The sequence below is a fragment of the Xenopus laevis genome, chromosome 5L (assembly GCF_017654675.1).
Source record: "Xenopus laevis strain J_2021 chromosome 5L, Xenopus_laevis_v10.1, whole genome shotgun sequence".
NCBI classification, from domain to species: Eukaryota; Metazoa; Chordata; class Amphibia; order Anura; family Pipidae; genus Xenopus; species Xenopus laevis.
Window position 1 is genome coordinate 109,392,444 of NC_054379.1, and position 21,109 is coordinate 109,413,552.

At 39.1% G+C, this 21,109-nt stretch overlaps 1 protein-coding gene across 8 annotated transcripts in view; it reads right to left on the bottom strand.

The window, feature by feature from the left end:
* The window catches only part of tnk2.L (tyrosine kinase, non-receptor, 2 L homeolog), a 92,505-nt gene that overhangs the window by 45,023 nt on the left and 26,373 nt on the right, over nt 1-21,109 (bottom strand). Inside the window, exon 1 of one of the 8 annotated variants that reach the window (XM_041563251.1) lies at nt 18,551-19,370. The exons of 2 other annotated variants lie outside the window; for them this stretch is intronic. In XM_041563251.1, coding sequence (XP_041419185.1) covers nt 18,551-18,613 — 63 coding nt within the window. In that variant the 5' untranslated portion in view covers nt 18,614-19,370. Of the gene's footprint in view, nt 1-3,348; nt 4,534-10,181; nt 10,264-18,550; nt 19,371-21,109 lie in introns of those variants that run through there. 5 more of the 8 variants (XM_041563254.1, XM_041563256.1, XM_041563249.1 and 2 more) reach the window with 5 other exon arrangements.

The following is a 21,109-nucleotide window of genomic DNA, read 5'->3' on the forward strand; positions in this document are numbered from 1 at the left end:
CAAGCTGGTAAGCAGTATATCACGGCATCCCAGCTTTTTCCATTATTCAGATTTTAAATAAATGCCTGGTAAATAGGTTTTGTTGGTAGACCTTAATTTATCAATTTTAGTATAGCAGACCCCACACTGGTAACGTCTGGACAGCCCTGCCCTAGGCTTTGTACAGGCTTCTTCTTTTCACCACTGTTATGTGCATTTCTTTACTGGGCCCAAGGGTCACACATGTAAAGAAAGAACAGCAGACAACTCTTATAGCTACCTACATCTAATCGTCTCTGATACTTCAACTGCTAAACCACTCCATGTAACAAACTCGTAGTGTGACATCGCATTGAAACTATACCGTAAATGCTACCTCAGTGATTCTATGCTTTGTCACAGAGAATGTTTTTTTGTGAGCCATCTACTATGCACTAGGTTCATTATGTCTATATTGATGGGATGGTTTGTACACTAAATAAAACCATTTACAGACACTTACATTACTCACTTAGGATGAAACCTAGGCTTATTCTTCCTCATGTTTCTTAATCTTACCTGTATCACTATGTACCAGATCCTTCTTGAATAACATACAATGCTCTTCTACATTATTCACACATTTTTTCTGACAACTATGCTAAATAAGTTTTTAGGACAATGAAACACCAGGAGATTAATTGCTAGCGATAAATCTCTACTTCTGCAGACGACTAATCTCCAGTAAAAGCTTTCCCGCCAGCAATAATGTGAATCGCTGGTGTTGCTTCATTGCCTCAAGAGGAAACGTATAGAAATGTATGTACTACTATACTGTGCACAAGCTTCTTCCAGCTTCACTTTGCACCCTGGAAATAAGAAGATTAAAACATGTAGGCCAAATTTGAGGTTAGCTCAAGTATTTCAAGCAATTATAGAACAAACCAAAATGTTAATACTTATCATAAATGCACTTGCTCATAGAATACATAATCTACACGGCACACATTTCACATCTTAAGGCTAGTGCCAGACTAAGTAGATAGATCTCTGCATTTCTTCACAGGCCGAGATCGGCCTAAAATAGCACTAGCCTCAAGGGTACCCATCAGGTGGAAATTGTTTCCCACAGGCACACCAAGAAACAGAGGAGTGGATTCTCAACCTGCATTTCTCCACAGGCCGGGATCTGCTACATCTGGCACTAGCCTAGATAGGTCTTCCAGGATAAGCTACTAGAATAAATAAGAAATTTCTCCAAAGCTCGTATAATTTGCTTATTGCATTGGATGATCGTCCACTGCTTGGAACCCTTTGCCCTATCGGTCTTTTTAATCACTCCGTTAAGTGAGTGCTAATTAAGGTCGCTATTATTTGGAGCAAACAAATAAAGTGGATAAGTGGAATTAGGAACCACCTAAACTGAGTTGGCTACCATCCTAATTTATATCTACTGTAAGGCAATTCACAAATTTGTGCAGTGTTTTTGAGTCATTAGTTGAGTATGTGACTACTTCCAGAATGGTTCTGGACTTGCAGTTTGGCAGCAACAATTGCTTTTATAGCATTTAGCAAATATAATTTGCACATCTGTTAGAGGAGGCTCAAAGTACACTGTTATATCATGTGTACAGTGTTGAATAAAGGCTAAACACAAACAAAGTCATTCAAATTGGAACAGAATAGGGACTATTTTTCAGTTTTAGAGAGCTAGCGTTTTCTAATCTGCTTTGCAAGTACACACACAGTAATGTGAAATGCTGGCTCCTTCCACAGCACTGAGAAGCACAACAAAAGCCTTACATATATGGAATATTTAGGACCTGGGTTTTCTGGATAAGGGGTTTTTCCATGAATTGGATCACCGTACCTAAATTTCATAAACCCAACTGTATGATTTTTCAACCACTATAAATGTATGAAACTAACCATCAGGCAACAATTCCTGTGTAAGTATACAGGTATGGGACCTGGTATTCAGAATGCTCGGGACCTGGGGTTTTCTGGATACGGGGTTTTTCCATAAATTGAATCACCACAACGTAATTTCAGAAACCCAACTGGATTATTTTTCAAACACTATAAATGTATGGAATTAACCATCAGGTACAAAGTCCTGTGTAATTATTACAGAGAAAATTTATATTATAAACAACAATTACAATTGTTGCTTAAAATAGGAACTATGGGAAAAGGGCTTCCTGTAATTCTAAGCTTTCTGGTTATTGAAATTCTGTACAAGAGATCCCATACACATGTAACCATATATACATTAAATACAAACATGTATAAATACATACAGCTTGGTTTCTTGTTACTAGGCCAGTTTTGGCTCAGAAGAGAACACTAAATTCCAATGCTGACAGCTATTTTGGTATCAGCCTGGTTTTATTATCACAACAATGGGTCCTTAAACCACCACTATTATCAAGCTAAAAATATGTACATTTACATTTTTTATCTGTTCATTCAGCGCCTACAAAAAAAAAAATTTCTGATCAAAAAATGTCCCATTTAGTAAAGAAAATGTACTGTAGAGAGCCACGAAGGGCTTTTGACTCCATACACATGCAGATCTACTCATTCGGTTAGGTTGACAATCTTTGCCCAACTTGGTCACCTGCATGCATAGCCAAACTGGGCAGATCTGATCACTGGCCGAGGGGTCCGCATTTAGGTCACACTGTAGGAATATGGGTACTGCATCAACATACTGATGCAGTCCTCATCAGGGGTGATTCTAAAACCTGTCCTTTAAACATCTGGCCATATTTTGGCTGCCCAAACAAATAGAACAATAATAAATTAGCCATAAGTCTATATAGCAACTCAAACAATTTTTGACCATTTGGTCTGTGGGGCAATTGTTCCAGTACAGTACAGGTTGGACCACCTTAAAGCTCAGTTTCAAGTTAAATGGCTATCCCTATGACTATCCCTATTATTTATTGGCGTTATAGGTCATTTAAAGACACATTCCACATACAAACTTATAGGGTTATCTAATAATATAAAGAGCATGCTACTTAATGCTCATGTAACAATCATTTTCACCCTATGGAAACTTAGCATGAGGAGCACAGCATAGAGCCTCCTGCTGCTCACTAACTTGTGCGTTTGAACAATGCATAAATAGGGAGGAGGGATTAGATTTAGCGCTGCCTAAAACAAGGAGCTAACCACAAAGCTCTGCACTCCAGAACCCCCTTTCTGCAAAAGTGCACAGTATAAGAAATGGCCGTTTGCCCAGATGCAGCAACCTATAGCAACCAACCATCAGGTACCATTTACTAGACACCTGTTTTAAAGCAAACATCTTATTGGTTGCTATGGCTTACTGCACCTGGGAAACAATTTTTGGACTGTGCAGTTTCACAAATTTAAACTTACTTTATATATATTAAAGCGAGAGAAAAAGGGAATGGAACTCGTCCATGCCTGGAGACGCTTCATATCTGTAATGCTTAGTTCCACACAAAATAGCCAAGAAAGGTAGAAATGGTATATCCAAAGTTTTAGTCAAAGCTTTCCAAACATTCCAAGCAGAAGTGATGAGGCAACAGCAAGCCACTCCTGGATATCCCACAATATATGCTGCTGTTTGTGGCCTGTATGCACTAATTATCTCCTTAGCAGGAAGGAAAGAAAGGAAAGGGTGGTTGTGGGGGGAGAGAGAAGAGACAACGGTGTTTTTGGCTCTGCATCCTAAAATATAGAAACTGGAATTCACAAATAATCCAAACCATGTACGATATCTTCATCTTCTGTTCCGCTTATGCATTACTAACAGAAGCTGATCTTAGTAGTAAATAATGCAGATTTACATTTGGTCCCAAAAGACATCAAACAGCTGCCAAAAATATCCATTCTACGAAAGTAATTTACAGATTCCAGAGTTAATAAAAGGCCCTTGTAATCATACTGGAAAGCTGGTGGGAAAAGTAGAAAAAATAAGCCAAGCGGTGAGAAGATAAGAGGGAGTTCATTACAGAAGCAGTGTTTTCCCTGTGTCCCATCTCACAGATGTGTTCAATGTTAATTTTTCTGGAAAATATGCTGCAGTCTTCCCCTATGCAAAGAGCCAGTGTTCCACACTATGAGCATTGCCGATGTTTCGCTTGGGTTCCCTCTGATATCTGGAGCGAGCTTTAAAGCCCCAACAACTCAGAAATGAACGGCCTAGATTGTGACATCCAGTCGCTAGTAAATAGGACCCTCTGTTACGAAATAGCCTCAACTGCCAGCTGGAAACACTAGCAGAGTCTGGAATGGGCTGTGAAGGTAATTATAAATCCATTTTGTAAGGGAATTAAAGATCATAGGGAATCCATCAGAGCAGAAATAAGAAAATGCAATGGCTTCTCCGGGGATCATGTGTTTATTACTTGTGCAGCCTGAGACTTTTTTAGGGGAGAATGCCAAGTTGATCTCATAGCGTGGCTCTTTCATTTACAGTCCTCAGCAGCAGCTTTGTATCCCAGTCGTCTCTGAGCCTCTGACAGGACACTCCAAAACAAGTTGTTCTGGGGGTGTAGCCGCTGGTCCCAGCTCATTCCAAGAAGCACAGTCCTCACAGATTGCGAGTCTGCCCGCTAAATACAGACACTCTATGGTGTTCACATGGCTAACTGTTTGAACCACAGCCAAAGGGTCAGATTTAACTGCAGGATGGAGAGTTAATTTCCTGTGGAAGCCTCCTCTGGGATTTAAAACAGTCCCTCTCACTCATCTGTCAACATCCCTTTAACTACTTCACTGCCTGAGAGATATATATATATATATATATATATATATATATATATATATATATATATATATATATATATATATATATATATATATATATATATATATATATATATATATATATATATATATATATATATATATACACACACACGCACTGGGCAGATGCCTAAGGAGACCTTTTCATTGCAGCCAAGTAATACTGATACAGGTATGATACCTGTACTAGGTACTGATACAGATATGTAAGCAGAACACTCTGAACCTCGGGGTGTCAAGATAAGGGGTTCTTCCATAATTTGGATTGGCATACTTTAAAGGAACAGTAACACCAAAAACTGAAAGTGTTTTTAAAGGAATGACAATATTATGTACTGTTGCCCTGCACAGGTAAAACTGGGGTGTTTGCTTCAAAAAAATCATTATACTTTATATAAACCAGCTGCTGTGTAGCAATGGGGGCAGCCATTCGAGCACAGGAGTATCCTGTGCCTTTTCTCCTTTTTCAGCTTTGAATGGCTGCCCCCATGGCTACACAGCAGCTTGTTTATATAAACAATAGTAGTGTTTCTAATGTAAACACAGCAATTTAGCAAAACAGCACAACATTACATTATATTGTCATTACTTTAAAAGACTTTCAATTTTTGATGTTACTATTCCTTTAAGTCTACTAAAAAAGAATTTAAACATTTAATACCCAACCCAATAGGATGGTTTTGCCTTCAATGAGGATCATTTTTTTCAAGGTACTGTTCTATTTACAGAGAAAAAGAAAATCATTTTTAGAAATTTGAATTGATTAAAACTGAGTCTATGGGGCAAATATACTTACCTTCGAAGTTGCACCAGCGTTGGCTTCGCCGCACTTCGCCAGGCGAAGTTTCGCCAGGGCACTGCTAATTACCTAAAATCTGAAGTTGCACTCAGGGAGGCGAAAGGTAGCGAAGTTGCATTAGCGTTACTTCGTCAAGCAAAGCGAAGTTACGCTAGCGATGCCTAATGTGCATGTGGCGCCAAGTTAAAGTACAATGGACGTATATGTAGCAGCAAATACATTACACTACACAAGCCTGGGAAAGCTTCATAAAATAAAATAGAGTTGTTATTTTGCCCTATACATGTGTGTAGTTTAGGTGCCATATGTTAGGAAATGAAGGGTGGAAGGAGGGTACCCCCAAAAAAAATTACGATCTTTTTCAGCCTATCACCCTTAAAAAAGTAAAAGACGGCAGAGTTTTTTGGGACTTAGAAAAAATTTCAACTTTTTTTGAAGCAAGCCCTATCTACTCTATTGCATTGGTCTGAGGTGGCAAAGGCAGGTCTGGCGCAAGAGGTAACGTTCAGTAAAATCTGCATGTTAGTGAATTGCCGTAGTTACGTCCCTTCGCCATAGCGCAACTTCGCCTGGCGTAAGTGTGCGAAGTAGCGCTAGAGTAGGTCCACTTTGCTAGCGAATTTATGCCAGCACCCGTCAGCAAAGTAATGAAATTACGTCACACTGGCGAATTTGCGCTAGTGTTGGCTGCTTCGCGCTTTAGTGAATTTGCACCTATGCAAGATAGTCTTCCTGTTATTCCCATCTTTCTGGATAACAGATCCCATACCTGTAGTAGGGGCACCACTTGTCCCCTAAGAATCTTCCTGCAAAAATGTTCTCCCATATCATCAGACATGGCACATTTCCTAATTCTCAATCATTTTGCCTTTGTACATTTCTCTTTATATCCAGTCTGCCAGTTCTACATAAGGTTGTCAGTCAGAGGGTAAGAAATCAAGATATTATAGGTAGCTATTTCTCAGTGCGTTATTTCGGGTATTCCAATGATCTTCACAGTTAATCAAAGGCACAATGTATTTCCCTTATTTTAAGGGGTGCTGTCCAACTGTTATTATTAGCAATGTGCAGCCAGAGAACATGGAAAAGCATATTAAGAGCAAACTGTAATTATGTGTGCTACAACCTATGGTAGACAGTTACTCTACCAAGAAGAGAGAACAGTACAAGACAGAAAAGGGTAGGCAAAAGAAAAACTTGGCAAAACATAAAAATATTGACAAAAGGCTGCAGGTTGTTTATGGGAGTTGTAATTCGATAAGGTCTGAAGGGCTCTTTGGAGGCCCAATATTAATACGCGTTTATGTGGAGACCTATGGCTGTGCTATGTACTGGACAGTAAGGCAATTGTCTTTGTATATCCATATATATGCATAAAAGGGGAGTAACACCATGGCTGCCAATCCCACAGGGAATAATGAGCAGCTACCAATGATTAGGTGTCACTCTTACACAGCGTGTTCAACTAAATTGAGGCCTTAAACAGCAAATTCCTTCAGACTGCCATGTTATGAGAACTTGAACAGATTTTAACCCTTGCTATTTAGGAAACAAAGTAGTTTTTATGGAGATTTAAAAGCATACACTATGGTTACCTTTGGATTAACTTTTTGAATGGTTTAGACAGAGGTATTACAAGAAAATGTGCAGTTAGTCTTCATTTGCTATTCAAACCTCTGATGTTCAGATTTACTTTTCCTGGCAACGAGGCAGTCGTTTGGAAACTCAAATGGAAAATATATACGGTAAGAGGGGGCATTAATAGAAAGATAGAGAAATGTAAAGAAAATCAATAACGTTTTTGTTTTTGAGGTCAGCAAGACCAGCTCATTAGCCAAAGGTGTTATATATTTCTGTGGTCATATTTGTAAAGTTTGTAAAGTTACCTTTCCATTTGTAATTCAAAAAAACAACTTTTAATAACATACCTCCCAACATTTTAGAAGTAAAAAGAGGGACAAAATATTTTTTTGCACGTAGAACAGCAAAATCTTTTGACGATGCCCCTTTCTGTGGCCACACCCCCTAATTACCCCCTAATTACCATGTTCATATTTGAAAATTTGGCAAGTTATTAAAGTTTGAAAATATTTCTCCTTATCTAAACTGTTTTTTTGTGTCTCAAAATTGTTACAAAGTATCTTATTTGCACCTGTTAGCTGTTCTGGGCTCTCTGCTAAAAGCCAATTAAGTGAGAAACTTTGTTTCTTTTTCTGGCTGTTCAGTGCAGAGAAAATAGGGACTTTCCAGTACAAATGAGGGACTGCGGGTTGAGCTGTCAAAAGAGGGACTGTCCCTCCTAAAAAGGGACAGTTGGGAGGTATGTAATAAAACTTATTTGATACACCAAACTTTTTTATTTGACTCACATAAATAGGGTTTTTTCGTGCAGTGGAAGCTATTTAGTATAGCTAGCAAGTAACAGAAACTCAAACTACCTAGCACAGAGGGGTCAGGAACCCTAGTTAGAGTCCATCAAAAAGATTTCATGTACAAGTCAAGTACCTATCATGCTTTGGTGTATAAATATGAGGACCATACGGCTCTTCTGTGCTTAAATAACAGGTGCATCATCTATTAGCAACAATAATAGTGGCTGAAATAAAAATAAATACCAGTTCAGGTGCAAGAATTTGAATTTAAGAGTTGTACACAACTGCAATGATGCCATTACATCGCTGCACAATATGTTGGCACTCAAAAATACATGTTAATAATAATAAAACATTTTATAATATATTCTCTATTTCTGCACAATTTGTTAGTAGTAGTGCAACATTCTATTTAATGTGGGAGCACGGTTTGGTGTTTGGGAGTTAAGCTTAGAAACTCTCCCTGTCTGGACTAATCTCAAATGGACCAAGTGAAACAGGAACCTTGTGACTAGTGGTATCGTGGCAAAGCCCTGAAGGGAACAGAACACTGAACTACAGCTAGCAGGCATGGTAGATCTAAAGAGGAACTATGCGAAGATGAATTAGGGCAAGATTTGGGGGTTAATCTGTAGTATATCTGTCCTGGATAAGCTAGGAAATATAACAGGGTAAATTACACATTCAGCTGTAATATTGTTATTAGCTAAAGGGAAATAACTAGACATTGGGCCTTGAAAAATCAGTAAACTGGTATAGCAAAGCACTATACCAGGCTAACACAATATCATGTTTCCTGCCTAAATGTTCACATAGGGCAGATGTACAATACATCACACAGGGGGCTATATGCACCATTAGCTGCTATGCTCAGAGGAACAGAAAGTACAATGCAGCAGCACCACTTCAGATATGAAGGTGACTTCTCTGCAGATATGAAGCATAGCACATTTTGCTCAATTGTAAACTCACACAAAAGACATTACTAATGGCACATTGATTGCTTTGAAGGAAGCACTTTGCATACAAGTAATATGCCACAAGGCATAGAAATGAAAAGTCGTTAGGAGACAAAAAATTCTAAATGCATTATAGTAAGCTGGGATAAAAACATAACCTAAACTCGATAGCTGAAAACAAGCAGTGTAGAAGAGGGTGATTAGTACAGAGGTGAGCTTCTGTGCCACAGGAGAAAAGTACGTACAGACAGAGATATCTGATGATTTGCAACAAGTAGAAGAAATAAAATTCACTAAACTTCACCGATTGTTTAAATAATTCTGCAATCTGTGCAGTGTCAATTCTTGTATTTTAGGGTACTGCAACATGAGGAGAATTGACAGCCACAACAAATCTGCTGAATACCTGATCTCTACGGAGAAGAAGGTGAAATACAGAGAAAACATGTGGAGGGATTTTAAATGAGGTTTCAGGAGATAACAGGAGGGAACAGAAGAAAATTGGGGCAGAAGAGTACTAGAAAAAGATGGGGAAAGAAGAAATAAAAAAAGAGACAGAAGACCATAGAGTTCATTTATGTCAACCCAGGAAGAGGTGTATTAGTTCCCCTAGTACTAGAGATGTGCAAGCCAGCGCCAATACTGGGGGGTCCTGGCAATATCTGGGTCACTATCCAAGCTTCTTCTTCTGTCAACATCTATTTAAAGGTGCTCACCCGCCCTGTCCCCTTTTGCGACATCAGAGATGGGCAGGTTGGATATGGGCCTATAAATAGAAGTGCCGGGTGGGTTTGAGTTGTGTGGATTGGGAGTGGGCAGGTTAGGGTCAGGTGCGGGTCAAATTTTTTTGACCAGCACATCACTGCTTGGTATCCGACCCGCTGCAGGTCTCTACTCTAGAACACTACTCTAAGCATAACTTAATGAAGCATACCCTCCCCCCACAAGTATATTTAAAAGCACAGGTGGTAGACAGCCCTTTTCTCAGTCTCAGACACGTATTGTTACATTTTACAGAATTACTTCTGGTCACCTAAAAACACATTCATCTGGAACACTACCTTTCTCCTCAACTTTTATGCACTTTTACTTTTTAACTAGGCTGGTGTTAACTACAGCCTCACTGTCCCTGTGCAACACTTGCATCTACCCCCACAACTGCATTACAACTTGTACTGTGGCATGATCCTGTACAGGTTTATGGTTAGGTATCTCCTGTGAGAATCAGGCCAATGTGCAATTGCACCCCCATCCCCATGTCACATCAATGTTCATTTCTGTTATTAATTCACCAAAAAGCTTGCTCACCTTTCGCTAATACAGAAGCAGACAAGAGGTTCTTCTGATATTAAGGGAATAACATATTTCAGATTGGTTTCCTAAATGGTGCTTTCATCACTTTGCCACAGTTATCTGTCTCTCTCTCCAGCAAACAAAAGTGAGAAAATATTTCTTGTGCAGTATGCTCGTCTTTCACTGTTCTCCTTCCGTTTTCAAGCACGTGTGACATTCATCACTTGCCCAAGAATCTGTCAGAGGTATAACAACCACAACTACGGCTCAGCCCTATATCCACTAAATACATAACTTTTTTTTATAGAAGATTGTTACTGACAAAACTCGGCTTTTTCAGATTTTTGGTTGAAAACCCTGAATGTTTTCGGATTATCGGAAACAAATTCAGTGACACTTACCATTGACTTCTACATGACCTCAAAAGGTTTGAGATTGCATATTTTCGGATTCGGATTTTTAGCAGCTTTGGGGTATGATTAATCTCAAAAATTCAATTTTATTGTTTTCTACAAAAAAATATCGAGTTTTACCAGAAAAAAACTGAGGTTTAATAATTGGGCCCTTTAGTGTCTGGACACATACAGACAGAAGTTACAAGTAGGAGAATAATAAGTGTAGTCATTCACCATAGTCTGAGCATTGGTTCATAAGTGCTAAGATACTGATCAACTAGAACAGGGGTCAGCAACCTTTACTATCAAAAGAGCCATATTGCCCCCTTTTCCACTAAAAGGAAAATAGTCTGGAGCCACAAAACATAAAACAGATTATAAACTTTTAAAAGTTTTAACCTGTTTTTCAATTTTAACTGTTACAACAACAGAATAAAACAAACAGAAGTGCAGCGTGTAGTGTAGGCCTACTTTGAAATAAATTAAACACTGAATAGCACTATTAAATGCTAGTGTTCTTATCTGTTTAATATAAATTCTGTTTCTGAAGTTCAATGCTGATCTTCCCTCTATTGTCTTGAGTTTGTGAACGCGGTAAGGACCATGATGAATCATCTTGCTGTGGCTCGGTCTTGCCTGTCACTCCTGGGACGTCTATACAGCCCTCGCACCTGCTGGCGGCTTCCTGAGTGTGCGACTGCGGTAAGCTAACCATTAACTTACCCCGGTCACACACTCAAGCAGCTACCAGCTGGTGCAAGGGCTTTATAGCCGACCTGAGCCAAGACCGAGCCGCTGCAAGCAGGATGAAGAGCCGCATGAGGCTCCGGAGCCTCAGGTTGCCTACCCCTGAACTAGAATTTTAGCTTTGAAGAGGTTATGGGAAGGTTCTTGAGGGAGGAACTCAGAAATTATAGTTAAGGAACAGCAAGACAAATAGACTTCTGTTTTTATAATTGGTATCTTCCTGAAGTAAAACTTCTTCAGGTTCTCTGAGCAGGACAATATATTCAGTAAACTTTAAGTATCTCTGTGTCCCAGTGATGTTATAGTCTGTCAGTCTCAAGCATTGTGGATGATATATCCTATATCTCTACAATAAAATAGTAATATTCATCACACATGGAGTTTTGTCACATTGTGGGTGCTGAGAATCTCTGCAAGTAAATCCGTTAAATCGCATAAAATTAGTAGGAAGGAAATATGTACAAAGGCATGTATGATCATCTGTTCTGCTGCTGCGATTGTTGAACTAGGGTTACCACCTTTTGGCCCAGATGAATCCGTGCTGGGGGCGGGATGATGATTCAATGGGGGTGGGGCTGTGATGCTGTGGGGGTTAGTCGTGATGTCAGGGCTATGATGAGGCAATTTGCGATTGGCCGATCACCACATAACTCATAGGGAATCCTGCCTGGTTTTCCTAATTTGGAAAACCGGACAGGCAGTTTTGACCCGGGCAGCCCTTTAAAAACCCCGCTGTCTGGGTCAAAACCGGACAGGTGACAACCCTATGTTGAACACACAATTTAAATTTCCTGGCATTTTGTTATGGTGGTAAAATGTGAAGTAGGGATCAAAAATAAAAGATAGGTTCAGCATTGCTGTTATGTTTTTCTTTTTTCCCCCCTTTATCTGAGAAAAGAGAACTAGTAAAGTGTTAATATATGCCGTGGCAGGGTCGGACTGGGCCAGATCTATTACAGCGCGACTGGCAAAGCAGCTTCCTTCCTGGCCTCCACCCGCCCAACCGCAGCACGAATCAGAGCGTGAAGATATGCTCGGGGGGGGGGTAGTGGGAGGGCAGAGGGGGATTTGCCCCAGGGCAAGGGGCCCCTGGGGGTAGTGGAGGGGGCCCTTGATGTGGCAGCCCAGGGGAGGCCAACATCCCTCCAGTCTAACTCTGTGCAAAGGTTACAAAAGGTGCACAAACTGATTTATAGTCAGTGCACACTTCATTGCAAAGGGGAAAGGCCACTCTATGATCTACACACAGAGGAAACAGATGCACACGGAACCCACATATTTATCATCAGGAAACCATCTTGCAGACATAAGAGAACTATTAATATATAAACAAAGATAACTGGCAGACATAAATATATTATCAGCATCTTTGCCCTTCGTTTTTAATGGCCACATGTTAGGCACCCCTAAGTGATTAATAAATACAAAACGACTCCCAAATGCAGTGTGTTCCCAATCCAGCGATCACCAGGCTCTCTTCCACCTCCAAAAAATTATAAGTTTCAAAAAAAAAAAAAAAAAAAATTCACACCTGCTTTGAATGCACACAAGGCTTCGGCGGCCCAGAATTTTTCAGATGCGCAGGAGAGACTGTGAAGCTGCCAGCAGCAGGACTTGATTTTAAAATGGATTTTATGCGAACGAATATTCCATGCTAGTGAGTGTAAACTTTTACTTATTAAAATTATAATTACGTTTCTACATATGCGGCCTTCTTATTGCCCATAAAGGAGAAAGGGGAAAAGGAAGTTTTAACTTGGGAACGGAATTCATGCTGTGATAAGCTCTGTTTTACTGGCTTTCTTGTGAGTATAATATACCACCAGAAACACTAGGAATTTAGGTGGACAGGTTCCACCCCATCTTTTTACGGATCACTTGTCTGCTGTAATAACCAGCTGTTCACTATAACAAGTTTATGGGACACATATAATGAGTATTTGAACACTTATATGGTGGTTTTTATATAATATAAAATACTACACTATATTACTTTTCTGTTTTTTTCCCTCCTCAAATCACTTTGGAGGTATACAGCGATTTTTTTTTTTTGAAACCCCCAAGTGATTGTATTGACTTACCTGAAACCTCGGGCTACCGGCAGAAAACTGCACCGGCCCGCTGTTATACCAGTGAGCACCACGGAGCGATCCACTCCCGTCTTCTTCAAATTTCTAGGGGCAAATGCATGCGCAGTTGAACAAAATATCGTCTTTTTAGTTAAAGTTCGGCTTTACATTCTACTGCGCATGCGCAGCTGGGTGAAGACAGAAGAAGACGGAAGAAGATGGTGCTCACTGGTATAACCCCGGGGTTTCAGGTAAGTCAATACAATCACTTGGGGGTGCATAACATTTTGCACCCCCAAGTGCACCAAGCCTTTCCTTCTCCTTTAAGACCAACAACACACTTAAAAAGTTTTAATCTTGTTGAGGTGATTAAGACTCCACCCTGTGTGTCCTCCTAATTAAAGCATTGGCACATTTCCAAGGTTTAAATATAGGACTAGACACAGTACTATGCAGTAAATATGTTTTCCTGTGCAGAAAGAACAATAAATACTATTTTTTTTTTTTTTTTTTTTTAAAGAGCAAATCACATATTCTAATGCAATTGCAGGTAAAGTTGTTGTACGGTGTTAGACAGTAAAAATGTTGCAGGGCAACCCTTTTGAAATAAAAAATAACAAAGTGGTATAAAGATGATACCTTTATTAGATAACTAATATAATCATAGCAAGCTTTCAGAACATTTTTGTTCCTTTTTTAAGCTAATTACAATGAAGCTGTGGTGTTATCTGTCATATACAGTCATATGAAAAAGTTTGGGAACCCCTCAAAATAATTTACTCCACTTTCAACAAAAAAGATAACAGTTGTATGTCTTTCATTTCCCAGGAACATCTGAGTACTGGGGTGTTTTCTGAACAAAGTTTTTAGTAAAGCAGTATTCCGTTGTATGACATTAAATCAAATGTGAAAAACTGGCTGTGCAAAAATTTGGGTACCCTTGTAATTTTGCTAATTTGAATGTATGTAATTTATCAATACTGATTACTGGCAACACCAGATTTTTTGGCTTAGCTTGTTAAGCCTTGAACTTCATAGGCAGGTGTATCCAATCATGAGAAAAGGTATTTAAGGTGGCCAATTGCAAGTTGTGCTTCTGTTTGACTCTCCTCTGAAGAGTGACAGCGTTGAATTCTTAAAGCATTGTTCAGTATCATGGCTTAGGGGAAGGCTACAAAAAGCTATCTCAGAGGTTTAAACTGTCAGTTTTAATTGTAAGGAATATAATCAGGAAATGGAAGGCCAAAGGCACAGTTGCTATAAAACCCAGGTCTGGACGGCCAAGAAAAATACAGGAGCGGCATATGCGGAGGATTGTGAGAATGGTTACAGACAACAAAGTCAAGGGTCGGATGAATTCAACCCAATATCAACAAATTCTTCAGGATAATGTTCAAGCATCAGTCACAAAGTTGAAGTTGCGCAGGGGTTGGTTATTCTAACAAGACAATGACCCTAAACACACTTCGACATCTACAAAGGCATTTATGCAGAGGGAGAAGTACAATATTCTGGAATGCCAGTCACAGTCCCCCGACTTGAATATCTTCGAAAATCTATGGGATGACTTGAAGCAGGCTGTCCATGCACAGCAGTCATCAAATTTAACAGAACTGGAGAGATTTTGTATGGAAAAATGGTCAAAAATACCGCCATCCAGAATCCAGACACTCATCAAAAGCTATAGGAGGAGTCTACAGGCTGTTACATTTGCAAAAGGAGGCTCAACTAAGTATTGAAGTAATATCTCTGCTGGGGTGCCCAAATGTATGCACCTGTTTAATTTTGCAATGATGCATATTTCATATTTTCTATTAATCCAATAAAATTTGTCACTGCTAAAAATACTACTCCTTAAGGCATGTTATATATTAAAAGAAAATTGCTACTTGAAAAGCTCAGCCAATGATAAACAAAACTCCAAAGAATTAAGAGGGGTTCCCAAACTTTTTCATATTACCGTATATTAGAAACATTTTTTTATTTTGCACAGCCTATTTACCCAGTTTTTATACTGAACAATTCCTTTAAGCAGAGAAGCCATTCTCTGCTTATCAACACCCTTCCTGGAGCTTACATTGATCAGTGGGGAGAAATTAGAGGCCATACACAGCTTTTTACAAATGTATATATACAGTGGTGTGAAAAACTATTTGCCCCCTTCCTGATTTCTTATTCTTTTGCATGTTTGTCACACTTAAATGTTTCTGCTCATCAAAAACCGTTAACTATTAGTCAAAGATAACATAATTGAACACAAAATGCAGTTTTTAAATGAAGGTTTACGTTATTAAGGGAGAAAAAAAACTCCAAATCTACATGGGCCTGTGTGAAAAAGTGATTGCCCCCCTTGTTAAAAAATAACTTAACTGTAGTTTATCACACCTGAGTTCAATTTCAAAGGTTATAAAGCAATTTCTAAAGCTTTGGGACTCCAGCAAACCACAGTGTGAGCCATTATCCACAAATGGCAAAAACATGGAACAGTGGTGAACCTTCCCAGGAGTGGCCAGCCGACCAAAATTACCCCAAGAGCGCAGAGACAACTCATCCGAGAGGCCACAAAAGTCCCCAGGACAACATCTAAAGAACTGCAGGCCTCATTTGCCTCAATTAAGGTCAGTGTTCACGACTCCACCATAAGAAAGAGACTGGGCAAAAACGGCCTGCATGGCAGATTTCCAAGGCGCAAACCACTTTTAAGCAAAAAGAACATTAAGGCTCGTCTCAATTTTGCTAAAAAACATCTCAATGATTGCCAAGACTTTTGGGAAAATACCTTGTGGACCGACGAGACAAAAGTTGAACTTTTTGGAAGGTGCGCGTCCCGTTACATCTGGCGTGAAAGTAACACAGCATTTCAGAAAAAGAACATCATACCAACAGTAAAATATGGTGGTGGTAGTGTGATGGTCTGGGGTTGTTTTGCTGCTTCAGGACCTGGAAGACTTGCTGTGATAGATGGAACCATGAATTCTACTGTCTACCAAAAAATCCTGAAGGAGAATGTCCGGCCATCTGTTCGTCAACTCAAGCTGAAGCGATCTTGGGTGCTGCAGCAGGACAATGACCCAAAACACACCAGCAAATCCACCTCTGAATGGCTGAAGAAAAACAAAATGAAGACTTTGGAGTGGCCTAGTCAAAGTCCTGAATCCTATTGAGATGTTGTGGCATGACCTTAAAAAGGCAGTTCATGCTAGAAAACCCTCAAATAAAGCTGAATTACAACAATTCTGCAAAGATGAGTGGGCCAAAATTCCTCCAGAGCGCTGTAAAAGACTCGTTGCAAGTTATCGCAAACGCTTGATTGCAGTTATTGCTGCTAAGGGTGGCCCAACCAGTTATTAGGTTCAGGGGGCAATTACTTTTTCACACAGGTTTGGATTTCTTTTCTCCCTAAATAATAAAAACCCTCATTTAAAAACTGCATTTTGTGTTTACTTGTGTTATCTTTGACTAATAGTTAAATGTGTTTGATGATCAGAAACATTTTGTGTGACAAACATGCAAAAGAATAAGAAATCAGGAAGGGGGCAAATAGTTTTTCACACCACTGTATATATATATATATATATATATATATATATATATATATATATATATATATATATATATATATATATATATATATATATATATATATATATATATATATATAATGTTTGTTTTGTTTTTTTAACACAGACATGACCCGATTCCTTAGCCAGTGACTGTGAGGAAGCCATTATATTGTAAGTTAACTGAGGGACTGGCTTTTTAAAGACTGAAACATCCTTGCTACACTGAGCACTGTAGTTCAGTCCCATAGGTGCTGACCAACTAGACAGCATATTGTTTCTCTGCTCCTCTGTCAATCACTAAAAGGCCACCAATTCAGTAACTGCGCAGTGCATATTTATATGACATAGATATTGATAATTCAGTTCAAATGTATGTAGCTCTAAATGTCACACTGTTTCCTTCTTCCGTGGCTTTCTATTTATGAAGTTGTTTTTGAGGTGGGTTTCTATGGGCTATGTTCTCAAACATTCTTGGCATTATTTGGAGCTTTAGTGTTAATTCCTATAAACAAACAGTAAGCCCCACACCCATTGACATACATCTGTCAGGAAAAATAATGTGTCTTGATACTCTGTTATACTTTATGTTTTACCAGTACAGGTATGGGATCTGTTATCCTGAAACCCATTATCCAGAAATTTCAGAATTACAGAATGGCCATAGACTAAATGTTTTCCAAATAATTTCCTTTTTCTCTGTAATAATAAAACAGTAGCTTGTACTTGATGCCAACTAAGATATAATTAATCCTTATTGGAAGCAAAACCAGCCTATTGGGTTTATTTAATGTTTACATCATTTTTTTTTTTGGTAGACTTAAGGTATAAAGATCCAAATTACAGACAAATCCATTATCCAGAAAACCCCAGGTCCCAAGCATTCTGGATAACAGGTCCCATGCCTGTATTACACTAGATAGACAGATAGGTCAATGAACAAATAGACAAACGTTAAAAATGATAAACTGCATAATAACTATAAACAATAAATATTAAACAATAAATACTTGCTATACACACACACACACTTACAGGCATAATGCAAACAAGTTTACTGAAGGGAGAACTGAAAATGCAATATGCCTTTGGTAGGAAAAGGTTAAATGTATCAACACTATGCTGCCACAATGAAAACTGTTCTTTGATTTGCTACCTTAACAAAAAAAAGTCTACAAACCAGAAATTGGAAACTTCAGAGTTACTATAGAAACCACTAGGCAACTAGGGAGGAATTCTGGCAGTGGACCTAAAGGGGCAATGTAAAAAGAATTTGCACAGCATCTTCAAGCCAATGTGAAATTCTGTCAAACCACAAGGACAACACCATTTTACCTGTCTGAATGACTCCAGAATGACTCATGGACCATTATTTTGTATCATCCTATACATTGTACTGTAAGGTAATCCAAACACAAATACACGTGGATTAGGGCAATTGTTGCCCCAGGTTACTGTGCATCTGTACATTGGAATTTTAAATTACTTCTGATAAGAAAAAACACATCATAGTGATGCAATATGAAAATGACTGTAACCTTTTGCATAAAGATGTTGTACTGCATGTAACAAATATAGGACATATGCTGCATGTTAAAAGGAATGGCCTTTACCTCTTCTTCTTCTTCTGTGGCCTCCTTACTTGGAAGCCTCTGGTAGTCAGATTTTTCTCCCATATTATCCCGGCATGCCGCTAAGGCATAAACAAGCTGTTACTAGGGATTTGGAGGCATTAGTCCCAGTGTGTGTTGAATAAACCAAGTCCGGCTACACATTTCTGCAGTTCAAAAGAAGTTTACGAAAAAAAAAACCCCACCAAACAATGAAAAACAAAAGAAAAATTATTCCTTGGAATGCCAAGTTCTTTAGACACATGATGTATTTTCAATACCCATTGCTTCAATGTGCAAGAAATCCAGAAGAAAGCAGATGTAGGACGCTAGCTCCCAGCATAGTGGAAGGTACCATTATGGAAGCACAGTACAGTGCTAGCAAATAGTCACTGCTTTTAACACAGAGGTTTGCCATGCTATGCACAGATATTCAAGGCTCTTCCAAGTAGAAAACCTGGCATATGCAACCATAACCATTGTGCCATAATAATATGCTGGTATGCCCCACTGTCAGTGAGAAGGTGGAACAGGATCCCCCCAGTGCCTATCATTGTGAGCTGGGCTGCTGGAGACATAAGCAATATTCCATAGCAACCTGCTACCTGCACTTCACAGAGCAGAAACCAGCAAGACTGAAGCAGCAAACGGTATCCAGAGTGATGATGAAGATGAAGATGCAGGTTTTGGTTCTGACATCATTTCCCCTATTGTAATGTGTGAGCCAGGGCAGGAATGCTGTGCATGTGTAACAGAATGAAGTGCAAAAGTGAGATGTCTGTCGCAGTTCTGCTGCAGCTTCAATCCCCCCACTGCAGGACACTACACAGCCCTCCCTCCCCGTGCAGCTCCTTTATGTCTCCACCTCTCGCTGCAGATTAGTGAGGCTTCAGCAGAGGCTTGCATCCCAGAGACTGCATTCAACAAGGCACATCTGCTGCTGCCAGCCTACCCCCCCAGCCCTACATCTTTGGCCATATGAAATGAAGGAGGGGACATTACACTTCTGTCCCTCTGTCACAGTGTCTCCTACTGGTAGTTTTGTCTGTGAACACACAATCTACATCACTACAACGAAGAAATCATTTTTAAAAATTTTGATTAGTTGGATAAAATAGCGTCTATGGGAGATGGCCTTTCAGAAATTTGGAGCTTTCTGGATAACAGATCCCATTCCTGTATTTGCCATTCACTTTTACATCTTTCCATTTTCTCATGAGGGGCACTGGCCCTGACAGCCAAAAACTATTGCTCTGCTAGCTTATAAAATGTTATTATTAATTTCTAGTACTTTTTTTCAGCCTCACTCCTATTCATATTCCAGCCTTTCATTTAAACTACTGCCTAGTTGCTAAGGTAAACACGACCCTTGCAACTAGGTAGCTGCCGTACAAAAAGCTAAATAATTAATAAGTCACAAAAAATAAAAAATGGAAACCAATAGCAAATTATCTCAGAATAGCAATATCTCCATCATTCTAAAAGTTAATTTTAACGTGAATTTACAACGCCAATACAGTCAAAGAACTACATACTTAAAGGGCATCCAGCCAAAATGTCAGTCTCATCTCTATAAATACATCCTAGGCCATATTGTGTGTTCTGCATATTGATGGAATGCAACCAGGCATGACAGAGTACATCTCAGCGCATTTACCTTCTATAAGTATTCATTATAAGACGTAGGAGCTGCTATTTTGCATGCCCTCTTTAGTCACTACTATCTTTTTGGATAAAATGGAGTCTATGGGAGATGTCCTTTCCGTAATTCAGAACTTAACTTTCTGGATAACGGGTTTCCGGGTAATGAATCCCATATCTGTACCAATAAAATAGCCATAATCACACCACAACAGGTGTTGCTATCATTGTAGTTAACTAGAGAATCTGTGGTCAATGTCATTTAAGACAAGAACTATGGCAGCTCCCTTACACAAGCAAAAAGGGACAAGTGTGATTAATGTGTTTACAGGTCACAGTGCAAGTATTTGCAAAAAGAAATGTTACAGCACATAAACACATCCTTAAAATTCCTCATGTGAGTGCAGTAAAAGCTGCCACTAAACATGTGAGCAACGGTGGAGTTTCTCTGGAAAACAAATGGAGTGAGACAATCACATTTTTCTCCAGGCAAACAGATAGACAAGGGGGTAAATTTACTAAAGTTCATATTTTTGCATCGAGGAAACCTCGCCATACTTCGCACAACTTAGTCAGATGCTATTTCACTGCAAATATGTGTATTTATCATAGTCCCTGCAAATTGTCATTTTGGTGAAGTTTTGATAAAAAAAAGCCCACTTTGCCCTTTACTAAATCTTTCAATGTGGTTCAGGAAAAAACTTAAGTACCAACTTTTTTCTGAAATCTGCTTGTCATTGCAGACACTAGGTAGAATTAATTAAGAAAATTGCTCAAGGACAAAATTGCCCAAATTCACATTGTTTAATCATGTAAATCTAGAGGGGTTATTTGCCATTTCTTGAGGTAAACAGGGAAGTTGAGGCTTCTCCATGTTTGGTGTTTGCAAGAGAGGGAATTAGATTGGAACTGCACAGATAA